The sequence below is a fragment of the Geotrypetes seraphini genome, chromosome 1, assembly GCF_902459505.1.
Source record: "Geotrypetes seraphini chromosome 1, aGeoSer1.1, whole genome shotgun sequence".
Classification (NCBI taxonomy): Eukaryota; Metazoa; Chordata; class Amphibia; order Gymnophiona; family Dermophiidae; genus Geotrypetes; species Geotrypetes seraphini.
Genome location: NC_047084.1, coordinates 389,421,014 through 389,435,772, shown reverse-complemented (window position 1 = coordinate 389,435,772; position 14,759 = coordinate 389,421,014). Strand labels below are relative to the sequence as shown.

The following is a 14,759-nucleotide window of genomic DNA, read 5'->3' as shown; positions in this document are numbered from 1 at the left end:
GGAGAGAGCGGTACGTTGAGACTTGGGAGGGAACACAAACCAAAGGATGGCAGAAAGGAGGGTGGGGACATGAACTTGGAACACAGAATGGAGGGAGGGAGGGGAACATGAACTATAAGATGGAAGAATGGAGGGAGTGAGGGAAAGAGATACTGAGGGGGAGGGAATAGAAAGGGAGATTTGGGTGTCTGAGTGAAAGGGAAAGAGATGGTGCACATGGGGAGATGAAGAAAGAGAATTTGGCATAGGGAGGGAGAGAGAATGGTGGTGGGAGAGCAGTGAGGTAGAGATGCAAAGGGAAGAGAGAGATGAGAGGGAATAATGTTGGATGTGGTGGTGGAGAGGGAACAGTGGGATGGATAGAAAGGGATGTAAGAGGAGCCTCAAGGAGGTGGAGAAAGTGGGAAGAACGAATGCTAGGAAGTTCTTCTTCACACAGAGGGTGGTGGATACCTGGAATGCGCTTCCAGAGGAGGTGGTAGAGCTGAGTATGATTTTGGGTTTCAAAAAGGGGTTGGACAAGTTCCTGAAGGAAAAGGGGATTGAAGGGTATAGTTAGAGGGGTATTACACAGGACAAAATGTCTTAAATAGAGGATCACTTACAGGTCACTGACCTGGGGGGCCGCCGCGGGAGCGGACTGCTAGGCACGATGGACCTGTGGTCTGACTTGGCAGAGGCGATGCTTATGTTCTTATGATCCAAGTTGCATAAAAATTCAACTTAAATATGGTTTAAAAATGGAACTCGTTCTTAACCCGGGGACTGCCTGTATGTATTTTGACTGGTCGTGACCAGAAATGGTGTTGAAATAATTGAATTGCTACTGGATAAAGAATGAGTATGGATTTCTAATGATAACACAATGTAAGGTTTTAAAGCAACATTGAAGGCAGCTCTGTATCGTTGCATCCCATAGAACACAGAAAAGCAGCAAAAGCCTACGTATACAGTATAATGCATGCTAAAATATACAAATAGTAATTATAATTCAGTCTTTTAAACATTTTTAAACAGTTAAATCAACTGAAGAGAAATCATAAGATGATATCTTTGAGACCAATGAACACAATTTTTTTATATTCTTAGAAATATACAGTTTTAATTTAGGAAACTCTTTATAAAATGGCTAAAAAAAAAATTACTTCTGGAATAATATATTTCAGACAGAAGGGATAGCTGCAAATCAGTCAAGGAATAAATGTAAATTAGATGCGTGAAGATCTTCATGGCTTAAAAAGCATCCCAATTTTCTCCAAAGGTGGTTGCATTTATCCACTCACCCATAGCTAATTTTACATGGACTGCAAAACCATTATTTAAATAGGCAGGTGTATTAAACTTCAGTTGCTTCTCATGTAGTTCTCTACAGAGCTATCTTACCTCCATTTTAATTTGAAAGTAAGTTAGCAAAGGCTGCTCTCTTAATCCCCAGATTCTACCTATATACCATTCCACAAAATTTATGAAAGCATTATAAAAACCTCTCTGTAGTAATGTGCAATATTAAGTAGAACTGTTTTCTAACAAAGATATTATTATAGGTATCTATATTTTATTTGCCATCGTTAAACATATCTAGGTCTTTATGACCTTATTTTAAAATTTGTTTTCTTTTTACATTTCTTGGTGTAGATGGACTGCATAAATAAGCAACATGCTATGAGGCTTCAGACCAGCCGATAAATCCTTTCAATTTTCATGCCAGCTTCTTCTTTTGTAATTCAAATCTGACTGGAAACTGGCAGCTCTGAAAACTGAAACAAGCACTGCCACAAATACCTTGTAATGCTATCGACCTTGTCTGCCCATGCAGTGAGAAAGGGGATGCATATGTGTCTGCAGTCATCCAGATAACACAACTCATTTTTTCTTTTTGGGATAACAGAAGCCAGCCCTGAACTGTGCACCAAAAGCAGTCATTACCAGAAAAGCTGGAGAATAAGTCTCTTCAAGATACACACAGCACATTTAAAAAACCATATACAAGGCTCAGCTACTGCTTTCATTACCAATTTTAATTTAGCTCCTTCAGTTTGCTGGCCAGATAAATTCTTTAGTGCTGTTCTTTAATCTATTTGCCACATTTTATGTTTAAGATTATAGTAATATCAGACAGTGGAAGGAATCACTTTTAGGGGAAATAAAGAAATAGATCCGCTTATCAGCGCCCATCAGAAAGTTCATTAATCAGCCTGGCTTTGTGCCCTCTAAATTGAAAGGTTACATAATCCTCTCAGAAATATTCTGAGGCACTGCCACCAATTGTCCAGAGAAAAGCTGCCATTCACTGCACTCTGGATTGGTGACAGTGTATTTTACCACTGTTTTGACCTCAAACAATGATGGACAAATGGCCTGGTTTACAAAGAAACCTTTTAGTACATAGATGGGAAAAAAAGCCCAAACTTGACTGAGAGAGGGAAAAAAAGAGGAAAACAAGAGATAAGGATATACTGTATATTTGGGTATATATGTGTGTGTATACCTGTGTATGTGTGTGTGTATATATATATATATATATATATATATATATTTTTTTTTTTTTTTTTTTTTTTTTTTTATATTTATACAGTATTCAAGTAGAGGTATTTTGACTTTGAATGTTTAAAGCAAATGCCCCCATATTCTATAATCTTGCATGCAAATTGGTATGCATAAGTTATGCATGAGTGACGTCATCCACGGAGCCCCGGTAAAGACACTTTAAAAGTGCATCGCCACTTTAAGAAACTTAGAAAGTTTGTGATAGCCCACACCGCACATATGCAAGTGCCTTCCCACCTGACATAGGCGCGCAGCTCCTTAGTTCCATTTTTTCCGCAAAGCATAGAAATCATGTTTGTTAATGGTCTTTGTTTTTTCGCCTTGCCTTCCCACTCTCATGCTTTATAATTATTTTCTTTTATTTGGTTTTTTTCTTTAATTTTCTCTGATCATAAAAAAAAAAAAGAACGATAAAGAAATTTTTTTCTTTTTGGCCGTCCAGCAGGTTGACTGGTGGGGCTTTTCGTCTCACCTCAGCCATTGAATTCAATTTAGCTGGTGTTCTCGCACTATTTCCCTTATGTACCCTCACAGCTGGTATCTTCAATGTCTGGGTCCGGAGTACCGGATAGAAACCTGTGTGTGTGGCATTCCATTCTTCAGAAGCGCACCATAAAAAGCCTCATCTTTCAACAGGAAAAGTTGTTCAGTGTTAGCATGGAGGGAGAGACGTCAGCGACACTGTCAACATCGAAGACACCGATGACTAAGTCACAGACACCTCCCAATGTACCATCATCGACTCCAGTGTCTCAAGTCATCACTTCATCTGGTAAGCCAGCTAAAAAGCCAACAGCTTCCCAGATGGGGTCGCAGGCCACTAGGGCATTAAGTTCATTCATGCCGACCAAGCGAAAACCCCTTAAGCAACTCTTTCCAGCATTGAGGGGTGTGTCGTCATCTGAGTCATCCTCTCCAGAACGTGTCACAGCACCATTGGTTCCGGCGATTAAGCCAAAGGTACCGGTGCTTACCATCCATCAAAAGCTCAATGTTCTATTTCGGGAGTAGTTTGGGGATAAGGTTGATCTTTTATCCTCGACACCGACTCCTCCAGGACCAGCCTGAGCCTAACACTGCCAGGATCTCTGGTACCGTTGATGCTTCATCGGTGCGTCACAAGGATTCTTGACACCTTTCAAGTACTGCTAGTACTGCATCGAAGCATTGGGCTTCTAGACATCGATCTACATCCTCCAAGCATCAGTCGTCTTCTAGATGCTCTAGTAGGAGTCCATCGAAGTCCAGGATGGTTTCCTGTAAATGTAAACATTCCAAGACTCTACACCGGATCGACACTGGTCGAAGCAACATTCTCCCTCTGTCTTGGTGGACTCAGATATCCAGGATGATTCAAATCTAGATCCTTCACCTTCAATGACTGAAGCAGATGATTCTCCTGCATCGAAGTCTCCTAGACATTCACCAGTTAGAGCTTCTTTTCCTACTGAGAGGCTTTCCTTTACTCATTTTATTAGACAACTAGGAAAGGACCTCTCCGTCAAGTTGGAGGCAGATTCAAAATTCAGTGTGGAATTTCTAGAAACTTTGGACTATGATCAACCTCCTAAGGAAATGCTCAAGCTGCCCTTACATGGAATCTTGAGGGAGACCCTATATAAGAACTGGGAGTCTTCTCTCTCTGTTCCTGTGGCACCCAGGAAATTGGGCTCTCTCTACAAAATAATATCAGTTCTAGGATTTGATAAACCTCAACTCTCTTATCAGTGAAAAGTCGTGGAGTCCACCTTAAAAAAATCCACTCCATCAAAACTTTACGAATTGGTCCCTCCAGGACAGATTTGGCTGACGGCTATACCCAAATTCTGTATTGGCTAGCCGAGCCATTAAATATAATTTCTATTTTTCTTGTTATTTGAAACATTTCAAACAGTTTTCTGGGTACCAAAATTATATCCCTTCTCAAAAATCAAAGGTTTTCAGTACTTTGTCAGCACTGTCACTCAGTTGAGGAAATATCTGGTTCACTCAGGTTATGATACTTTTGAGCTCACCTCCAGAGCCTCCTCTGTGTCTGTGGCCATGAGAAGATTGGCATGGCTCAAAGTCTCTGACATGGACGTTAACCTTCAGGACAGACTAGCCAATGTCCTTTGTTTGAGTGATGAACTCTTTGGGGACACTACAGATATTGCGACCCAAAAGCTTACTGCTCATGAGACTCGATGGGATACCTTGGTAAAACCTAAATCCAAGCTTTCTGCATCAAGCTCTTTCCAGCCGCCTTCTTACCTGAGGGGCTTTTCAGCCAAGTCCTCTGCTCCAGCGAGGCCTCAGCAGAAAAAACAAAAGCAACAGCGTCCCCCTAAGGCTCAGCTGACTGCTCCTGCTAAGTCAACTCAGTCTTTTTGACCAGCTGTTAAAGAGTATAGTTGCAATCCCTCCAGCAATCAGCCAATCTGAGGTCGTCTCCAATTCTATTTTCATTATTGGGAGCTCATCATCTCTGAGTTCTACAAATCATTCGGAAGGATTACTCTAATTTCATTACCATCCTTCCGGATCATCCTCCAAGAGAGTCTGCTTTCAGCCCTCATTACTCCTCTCTTCTTCTTCAGGAAGTTCATTCCCCCCTTCTATTCAGTTCCATAGAAGAAGTTCCTCTGGATCAACGAAACCAGGGGTTTTACTCCTGATATTTCCTGGTCATGAAGAAGGCGAGAGATCTTCAACCAATTTTAGATCTCAGAGCCCTCAATAAATTCCTACTCGGGGAGAAGATTTGCATGTTATCTCTAGCCTCTCTATATCCCCTCCTGGCTCACAACAATTGGCTATGCTCTCTGGATCTCAAGGAAGCCTACACTCATATCCCAATTCACCTGGTTTCCAGAAAATACCTCAGCTTTCAAGTGGCCCATCACCACCACCAATACAAGGCTCTGTCTTTTGGCCTTGCATCCTCTCCCAGAGTTTTCACAAGTGCCTAATGGTGGTGACAGCGGCCTTGAAGTCTCAGGGTCTTCAAGTCTTCCCTTATCTAGATAGATGGCTCATCAAAGACCCTTCTTGTCATGCTGTAAATCTGGCAATGAATTGCACCATATTATTCCTTCAGAACTTGGGTTTCGAAATCTACTTCCCCAAATCATAATTTCATCCATCTAAAAGACTCCAGTTCATTGGGGCTTTTCTCAACACCACTCAGATTAGGGTGTTTCTTCCACATGAACGTCAGATGTGCCGGCTCCATTCAGTCTCCGCCAGGCGAATGATGGTTCTCGGCCTTATGGCCCCTACAGTACACATGACTCCTTTTGCGAGGATGCATCTCAGAACGCCTGAGTGGTCTCTGGATTTGCAGTGATCTCAGGTGACCGATCCTCTCTCATAGCACATTTCTGTATTCTCATCTCTTTGACTGTCGCTTTAGTGGTAGATGACATATTCCAATCTTTCCAGAGGTCTTCTGTTTCACACGCCTCTTCATCAAAAAGTATTGACCACAGATGCGTTGACTTATGCTTGGGGGGCACATCTAGATGACCTTCATGCTCAGCGTCATTGGTTCACCAGAGAGCATCTTTTTCGTATCAATCTCCTAGAACTTAGAGCAATTTATTTTGCACTCAAGGCTTTTCAACACCTTGTAGTCAACCAAGTCCTCTTGCTTCACATGGACAATTAAGTAGCCATATACTATATAAACAAGCAAGGGGGCACAAGATCTCTTCTACTCTGTCATGAGGCTCAGAAGATCTGGCTTTGGGCAATTTCTCACAACATCTTCCTCAAAGCAGTCTACATTCAGGGGGGAACAGAATTGCTTAGCAGACAAGCTCAGCAGAATTATTCAACCTCAAGAATGGATGCTCAACTCTGCCGCTCTCCATCTCATCTTTTCTTAATGAGGCACTCTTCAGATGGATTTGTTTGCGTTGCCCAAATTCTGTTCCAGACTGTACTCACCTTAATGTCTGGAGGTGGATGGACTGGACACGCAAGTTTCTCTACGCATTTCCACCCATTCCTCAAATTCTAAAGACACTTGTCAAGGTCAAGTAAAAGCTGGTCACTATGATTCTCATAGCTCCTCAGTAGCCCAGGCAGCCTTGGTTCTCCCTTTTACTTCAACTCAGAATCAAGGGCCCAAATCTGCCGATATTTCCATTTCTTCTTGCACAGAGTCACAGCTCACTTCTACATCCCAACCTTCAGTCTTGACAGCTTGATATCTCTCGGGCTGAGCATAGCTAACCTTCATCGTTTTCAGCCTGTAAAAGATTCATTTTAGAAGCTTCTTTTTTTTTTTTTTTTATAATTCTTTATTCATTTTCACAAATTACATTAAGTGTTAATATTTTCATTCACAGTAACAATAAATACATCACTTATAAACAATCATTGGTATATTACTTATATTCTTATCCCTATCCCTCGCCCATCCCCCCAACCATATACTCCATTATTGTATGATATATGTAATAATAAAATACCCCCCTCCCTACCTCATAAACTAATAAACATAAGGGAAATAATTTTACTTAATCCTGACAATATTTTGTTAATGGTTTCCATACATCCTGAAATTTCTTAAAATATCCCTTTTGTAACACAGTAAATCTTTCCATTTTATATATATGGCATAAATAATTCCACCAAAAGTTATAATTTAATCTCCTCCAGTCTTTCCAATTATATGTGATTTGTTGAATGGCAACCCCTGTCATTATAAGTAGCAATTTATTGTTGTTCGCAGAAATCTGACTTTTTGCTCTCATATCCATACCAAATATCACAGTATCATAGGATAATGCCACTGGATTCTCTAATAAATTATTAATTTGGTCCCAAATTGATTTCCAAAAATTCATAATATATGGGCAATGAAACAATAAATGAAAATTTTAGATGGATGCAACTGAAGCATTTTAGAAGCTTCTAAGAAACCAGCCACTCGACAATGTTACCAACAAAAGTGGATGCAGTTTTCTTCTTGGTGTTTTCTTCATCATTATGATCCAAAATCTATTTCAGTTTCACTAGTTTTGGATTACCTTCTCTATTTGTCTGACTCGGGACTCAAGTCTACATCTATTAGAGTCCACCTCAGCGCTATCACAGCCTTTCCTCATCCAGTGGATGGTAAACCTCTCACTGCTCATCCTCTCATCTCCAGATTCTTGAAAAGACTTTTCAATGTCAAACCACCTCTCAAGCCACCTCCAGTGGTCTGGGATCTCAATGTGGTTTGAAGTCTCCATTTTAAAACCAATATATATGCCTCATCTCAGGTATATTACATGGAAAGTTGTTTTTCTCATCTCTCTCACTTCTGCCAGAAGAGTGAGTGAACTTCAAACATTAGTGGCGGATTCACCTTTCACAGTGTTCCACACATCCAAAATTTTTACCGAAAGTAGTCACTGAATTTCATTTCAATCAGTCAATTGTGCTTCCAGTATTTTTTCCCAAGCCTCATTCTCATCCAGGAGAAACAACACTTCATACACTGGATTGTAAGCGGACTTTGGCCTATTACCTCAGCAGGACAAAGCCGCATAGAACATCTCCTCAACTTTTTGTCTCCTTTTACCCTAACTAGTTGGGGCATCCTGTTTCCAAGAGTATGATTTCCAACTGGTTGGTTGCTTGCATATCGTTTTGTTAAGCTCAGGCTGGGCTTCAACTGGCGAGTCAGATCACAAAACTATCAGGGATGGAGTCCTCCAGGTTTGCGCTGGATGGGCACCTGAAGAGCACCCTTGCGCTACGTGCTGCACAACAAGTGAAGGGGGCAGGAACAGCTGGCATAACTTCCCCTTTGCTCTCTAAGGCTGAGGAATGGTCAGGGGATCTATCAGCTGGAAGTAAATCCCTTCCAGAGCCCTGAAATAGCGGTCTACCTAAGTACTGAGCGTGGAAACCACGGAGCCCAAGAGACACAAGCTGGAGTCATCTAAAGGAGACTCTGCACTTCCTAATATGACATTTTTACCCAAATTTGTCAATCTGTGGAGAGCGCATCAGGATACGCATGAGAATGCTTGGGCTTCTAGGGCATGTGTAACTCAGCATCAGAGGCTGGCTAGGATCCAGTGGGCCTTTCCAATGGAGACTCGGAGGATAAGGGGCTTTTCCTATGGAGACTCGGAGGATGAAGGGTCCATCTGTATGCCTTTACTGTCAGAGTGAGCCCTCCTTGTTGGGAGATGCAGGGTTACAGGCAGGTGCGAGTACACAAAGATAACAGTTGTGGCCAATCAGGGCGATAAACCCACAGTTCACCGACTATTCAAACTCTCAGCTCTGTTAGCTCTGTCACCACAGGAGTTAAACCTGGACTCCCAACTGGTCCCATCTGCTCCCTGCTCTGTACTAAGTAGAGTGAGGGCCCAGTCATTTTCTTTTTCCTGGCATCCTGATATGAACGTTTTAGTCACGGAGCATTGGGATGCTTCTGAAGGGTCCCTAAAAGTAGCCAAAACAATGGCTCAGCTGTATCCAGTGTCAACAGATGTCCACTCAACCTAAGGTAAATTCCTGTAGTGCAGGTAACCAAATGCACATCCTTGCTAAGTGAGGGAGGGATATGCAAGATCACAGAGTGGAAGTGACAATTCAAAGTGCTTGCCTTGGAAATTAAAGCAGCTGCAGTGGCTTCTTTTGTGACACGCTTCTGTTATATTAGGTTGTGGGGGATTGCGCTGGCAGAGGTCAAACCTTTTCTCCAGCTCCTATTAGTAGGAGTGGATTACGTGACCATTCTCTATGACATCATCAGAGACTCGGCTTTTTCTATCTCAGTCCACAGAATGCTCTGTACCAGGCAATGGGCAGGAGATTCTACTTCCAAGGCTACCCTCAGCAGACTTCCTTTCAAAGGACAAATGTTGTTTGGAAAGGGGCTGGATGATCTCAGTGCCAGCGTGACTGATTATTGGCTGAAATCTCTACCTGACAGCAGACCGTGAACATTGAGAGGCTCCGAGCAGTCTAATTTTTGTAGCTCCAGGTGCTTTTGACAGTAGTCAGGAGGCACCTCCTCTCAAAGATCATACCAGGGATCCTGACAGAGATTCTTAGGATTCAGGTAGAACCAAGCCTCCAATTCTTGTGCTATTTCAGCCTCCAAGAAAACACAATGACACCAGATCCAGAGCTGTTTCCCTGAAGATAGGGGGACTGCTCTTGGAATATGCCGAGGCCTGGGCATAGATCTCCTCAGACCATTGGGTGCTGGAGATTATTTGGAGCAGTTACAAGCTCAAATTCACCCAGCCCTTAACAGATTGGTTTGTGGACTCCACAGTTGGGCGACCATAGAAAACAAGCAAGATTGCAACTATAGTTCAGAGGTTGTTAGATATTCAGGCCATAGAGACCATGCTGCCTGAGGATTAAGACTCTGGCAAATATTCCATATGCTTCATAGTGCCCAAGAAAGGCTCAGAAGATTGGAAACCCATTCTGGATCTCACGCATGTCATTCCAGCACTGAAAGTTCTGCACTTTTGCATGGAGACCATGCAGTCAGTCATAACGGCAGTGGTGTTGGGGGAATTTCTGGCCTCTTTGGATTTGATGGAGGCCTACCTGCATATTCCCATATTTCCAGAAAGTTCCTGCAATTTCATGTCCTGGAGAACTATTACTAGTTCTCGGCTCTTCTCTTTGGACTGGCAACAGAACCTCACACGTTCACCAAGGTGATGGTGGTGGTAGCTGTGTATCTACACAGGACAAGATTGCAGGTACATTCATTCCTGGATGACTGGCTTATCAGAGCCCTGTCATTCTCAGAAGGAGAACAAGCAGTGGCTCACATGGTTCAGGTTTTGCAGAGCCTGGGTTGGATACATTTGATTATTGGCATTTGGACGGTCTTTTAGGTTGTCCAAGTGCCAACTTGTTTTTAGACATGTTTAAGTTTTGATTATGAGCCCCATAATATACAGTATAAGACCATAAGGGTAACAAAACTGGGTTAGACTGATGGTCCATCTAGCCCAGTATCCTGCTTCCAGCACTAGCCAATCCAGGTCACAAGTACCTGGCGGAATTACAAATAGTAGCAGCATTCTATGCTACTGATCCTAGGGCAAGCAGTAGCTTCTCCCATGTCTATTCCTCATGATGTTCCTGCCAGTACTACACAGGTTCCTCCACTCAGAGATCTTAGCAGGGACCCGGACAGAGATTTGGCAACTCCAGACGACAGCAACCCTTGGGGTCTTTACATCCAGGAACTTATTCAAGCCTTTTTTAAACGCAGTTCTGTTTCATAAACACAGGAGTCTGTACTTTAGGTGATCAATCCATGCTCACAAACTGCTTACAGAAGGATGTCAGTCACATCTTTCAGCTTCTACTCCTTCACCAGTGTAGTGCCCTCTACAGTTTTTCCTTCCATAAGTGAACTGTGAATGTGTGTTCTGACCTTCTCTGTTCAGCTTTTATTATTTGTAAGAATTTTTATTCAGTTTCACGAGGCTTTGGTGCCCAGAGGACCCAATTTGGGGGGGCAACTCTGCCTGCAATAAGATGCAGACTCCACAAGGGAGGACTGCAGCTCTCAGGACCCCAGGTATACCTGATGAGCCAGCCTACTTTGGGTTTCTTCGAGACTCAGGATCCATTCACTTGGGAGCTAGCTAGCCTTCTCATTTATTAGAGCCTTGAGCGTAGGTTGTGAGGCCCCTGTTTGATTCCCTTTGGGTTTTAATCTCCACCTGTCAATCTGTGAGGATCTGTGGTGGTGGAGTCCTCAGTCCATGTCTGTCCGACTGGCAGTCCGAAGATCTCCAATTGTGGATTAATTCCAACAAGGATTTAAGGCAAAAAAATCTTCTCCATTCAGTCAAGCTAAAGCAAAGCTGACACAGGCAGGTACCAACAAAACACAGTGAGTACAGCCTATGGGAAAAATCAGGGGGGAGGGTCTGAAAAAATTATTTTTAAGAGTTTCTGGGGCCCAAGCTAATCCCCCTTCTTCAAAACCCCTTTCCCTGTGTTTTTTTTTTGGTCTTTTTGTGTTTTGTTTTGTTTTCAACTTCAGGGGAGTCCCTGAATTTGCTGATAGCGGCCATCTTAGATTTTAAATTATCTTTTTTTCTAAAGCCTCCATCTGCCTCAAAACCCCTCAATTTGTCTGAAAATCGACAGGATGGACTTTTCAGACTATTCTGTCCCTATTTCATACCAGTTTTGCATTGCATGGTCAGCTGAGGAGCATCCGTGTACCAAGTGCCATGGGGCATGTGAGGGAGAGCCAGGAATCTTGGGCTCGGTCTCCTATTGAGTTTTCTACGGTTGGGAAACTGCAGGAGATCTGAGTAGTAGGAAGAAAATCCCTTCAGGAGACCACAGAGAAGGCGCAAAACACAAGTGTGTGGATGCTGGGGAGCCCAAGAGAAGCCAGTTTATGGGACTACCTGTTAAAGGATTTATCCCAGAGTTTGTGAATCTCCTGTGGAAAGTTTATTTGATGAGTCCAGGTCACATTACACTGCCTGGAGGCGTGTGATATTGGACCAGGGAGAGATCCCTCTTTTGGAGGTCTCCCCATTGTGGAGAAAGCCAACTCCCAGTCTAAGTAATCAAGTGGAACAAGACTGGGAGGATTGAATGTGAAATGCCATGCTGTTATCGTTCCAGGGCTCAGCTACTTTCCTAGAAGATTCCAGTTTCTTGTCAGGGACCAGGAATCAAGAGGCGATAGTTGCATTCGACCAGGGAAATGATCCATTAGTGCAGCGGCTTTTCAAGTCTGCTGCAGCCCCACATATTATTACAAATGCACTCAGGGAGTTAATGTTGGAGCCCAAGCAGCCATCGACTTCATATTGCATGATCATGAGTGGACAGATGCTCAGACCACCTTTTTTCCTTCGCATCTGGACAGCACCTTGCTGGTCACTGAGCAATGGGGAACTCCAGAAAGCTCCCTGAAGGTGTCCAAATTTTACCCTGTGGCTCTGAAGTTTCAACAGATGTTTAGTCAGCTGAAAGTAGATTCCACAGTGGCTCAAGTGACTAAACACGCTTCGCTCCCTAGTAAAGGAGGAGTGATGTTAAAGGATGCACAAGGTGAACGTGGTTCTTAAGAGACAATTTGAAGTGCTAGCTTTAGGGGTCTAAGCCACAGGGGCAGCCTTGTTTGTGACATGTGCCTGCCACATCAGGTTAAGGCAGAGTCCTGCTGTGGAGGAGGACATCTGCCCCCAGCTGATGCTGGAGGGAGTGTATTATGTAGCAGATGCTCTATATGACATCAGTCATGAGCAAGGTTTTGGCTCGCAGGATGCTCTGGATCAGGCAATGGGTGGGCAATTCAAATTTTTTAAAAATAGGTCTCCCGATTCGATGACCGACCCTCCCCGTGCCTTCCTAAAAGCAGGAGCGGCAGCGCTGCCTCTTGCTGGTTGTCTGCTGATGCTACTGCTTGAGGCGGGAGGGTCAGTCATAAAGGCCTGCATGTTCCCCCAGCTTCCCCACTCTTACCTTAAGCTAATACGGCAGCCTACAGGATCGCCAGTGCTGTAGCAATCCTTACAGCTACTGTCATCCTCAGCGGCACGTTCCCTCTGTCGCGATCCTACTCCTAACGTCATAGGAGGGGCGGGGCTGTAGCAGAGAGGCCTAAGGCTCTGATTGGCCCAGATGCTTAAGACCCCTCCCATAGGAGAAGCCTTAAGCAACCTAGGCTTGATGGTGAGAGGGAGTGGGCATCCCTCCTGCCGAGGGTGTCAGGGAAAGGGGGCAAAATTTTCTAGCAGGTCTGATCTGTCAAGCCTTACTTTCCTGTCAGTGCCAAGCCAATCAGTGCTCAGACACTGGCCAGAAAGTAATGCTACGACAGCTCAGACCTGCCAGAAAATTTTGCCCGAAAATGTAGAACAGCAAGGTACTGGAATCACCCAGCGATAATGGAGAATTGCCCGGATTGCTCATTTAAATATTAATGACCTTGTTGTAATACATTTGCATGGCAGAATCAGAGTCTGTCTGGAAGCAAGGAAAAGACCACAGTGAGCCCTTTTGAGAACTGGCTGGTAGAATATTTCCATGCTAAATCGTCTGGAACCGGTTTAGCGACCATCGTTAAAGGCACAGTGGGTTTTGAGAATCTTCCCCTAAGTGACTTGCCCAAGATTATAGGGAGCAGAAATGGGATCTGAACCAGACACCACTAGTTTTCTGCCCATTGCTTTAACAGTTAGGCTAATAATTTGATCTTTATTGGTGGGAATTTTTATTTATTTATTTATTTAAAAATTTATTACTCATGCCATCATCTAGTTCTGTGCAAGTTACAGAATAACATTGTTTTATCAGCTTTTGGTATGAAGGATGTTTATACTGTTTTCACAAAACCATAGATCTCTAAAATAGATCATTCCTGCTGATAGTAAATTATAGTCTTGATCTTATACATATTAGTGCTCATATACTGGGGTTCATTGCATCAGTTATACTCAGATTTAATATAGAGACTAATTTTGAACTTTCTATTTACTACAAGTTGATTTTTAAAGAGAAACTCCCCAGAGAATTTTCCTTCAGTGCTGCAGAGGTATTTTACCTTGTGTACTTCACAAGCACAGAGTAAGTGAGAAAGAGACTATGCTGGGATTCTAAGATGACCCCTCATTACATATCTTAGTCAATCTGCTCTGGCTGTATCCCCAGCCTTGCCTCACTTTAGAAATTGCCCCCATATTGTTAATGTCTCCCCACATTATGGTTTAACGTCATATCTGAGATATGGTTGCATATAACATCACTAAATTTATATATTACAGGTTCATGCAGGACACTTGAAGAAATCCAAATGCCAGCCTAGAAGACACCAAGCCACAGTATACTGCTACAACTGTGCTAAGAAAGGTCATCTTGGATATGTAAGTCTAAGCATACTCTGAGGGTAACTTATAGCAGGTCATCTATGTGTGAAGGCCACGTGGGTGCATATTTTATAAAGACACCAATCCTGCAAAAATAACAGCTAGATTGAAATTGCAGCCATTTACTTCTGCTTGGAAACAGGCATAAAAATTAGTACTGTACTGTATACATGTGAATATAAGTCGATCCAAATATAAGTCGAGACCCCCATTTTTCCCTCCCCAAAAGGAGGAAAAATGGTTGACTTGAATATAAGATGGGGGCTTAATGTTCAAGTGTCATGCCCTGTCAGGATCTGCACCCAGTGTCCCCTCCCTCACGCACTCCCCTGCCAGGTTCTGTAC

The 14,759-nt window shown here is 43.1% G+C and overlaps 1 protein-coding gene across 4 annotated transcripts in view; it reads left to right on the top strand.

The window, feature by feature from the left end:
• ZCCHC7 (zinc finger CCHC-type containing 7) overlaps window positions 1–14,759 on the top strand; it is a 489,275-nt gene that overhangs the window by 426,113 nt on the left and 48,403 nt on the right. For all 4 annotated transcript variants that reach the window (XM_033917137.1, XM_033917162.1, XM_033917145.1 and 1 more), the window contains exon 7: window positions 14,313–14,411. In XM_033917137.1, the coding sequence (XP_033773028.1) occupies window positions 14,313–14,411 (99 nt within the window). The remainder of the gene's footprint in view (window positions 1–14,312; window positions 14,412–14,759) is intronic.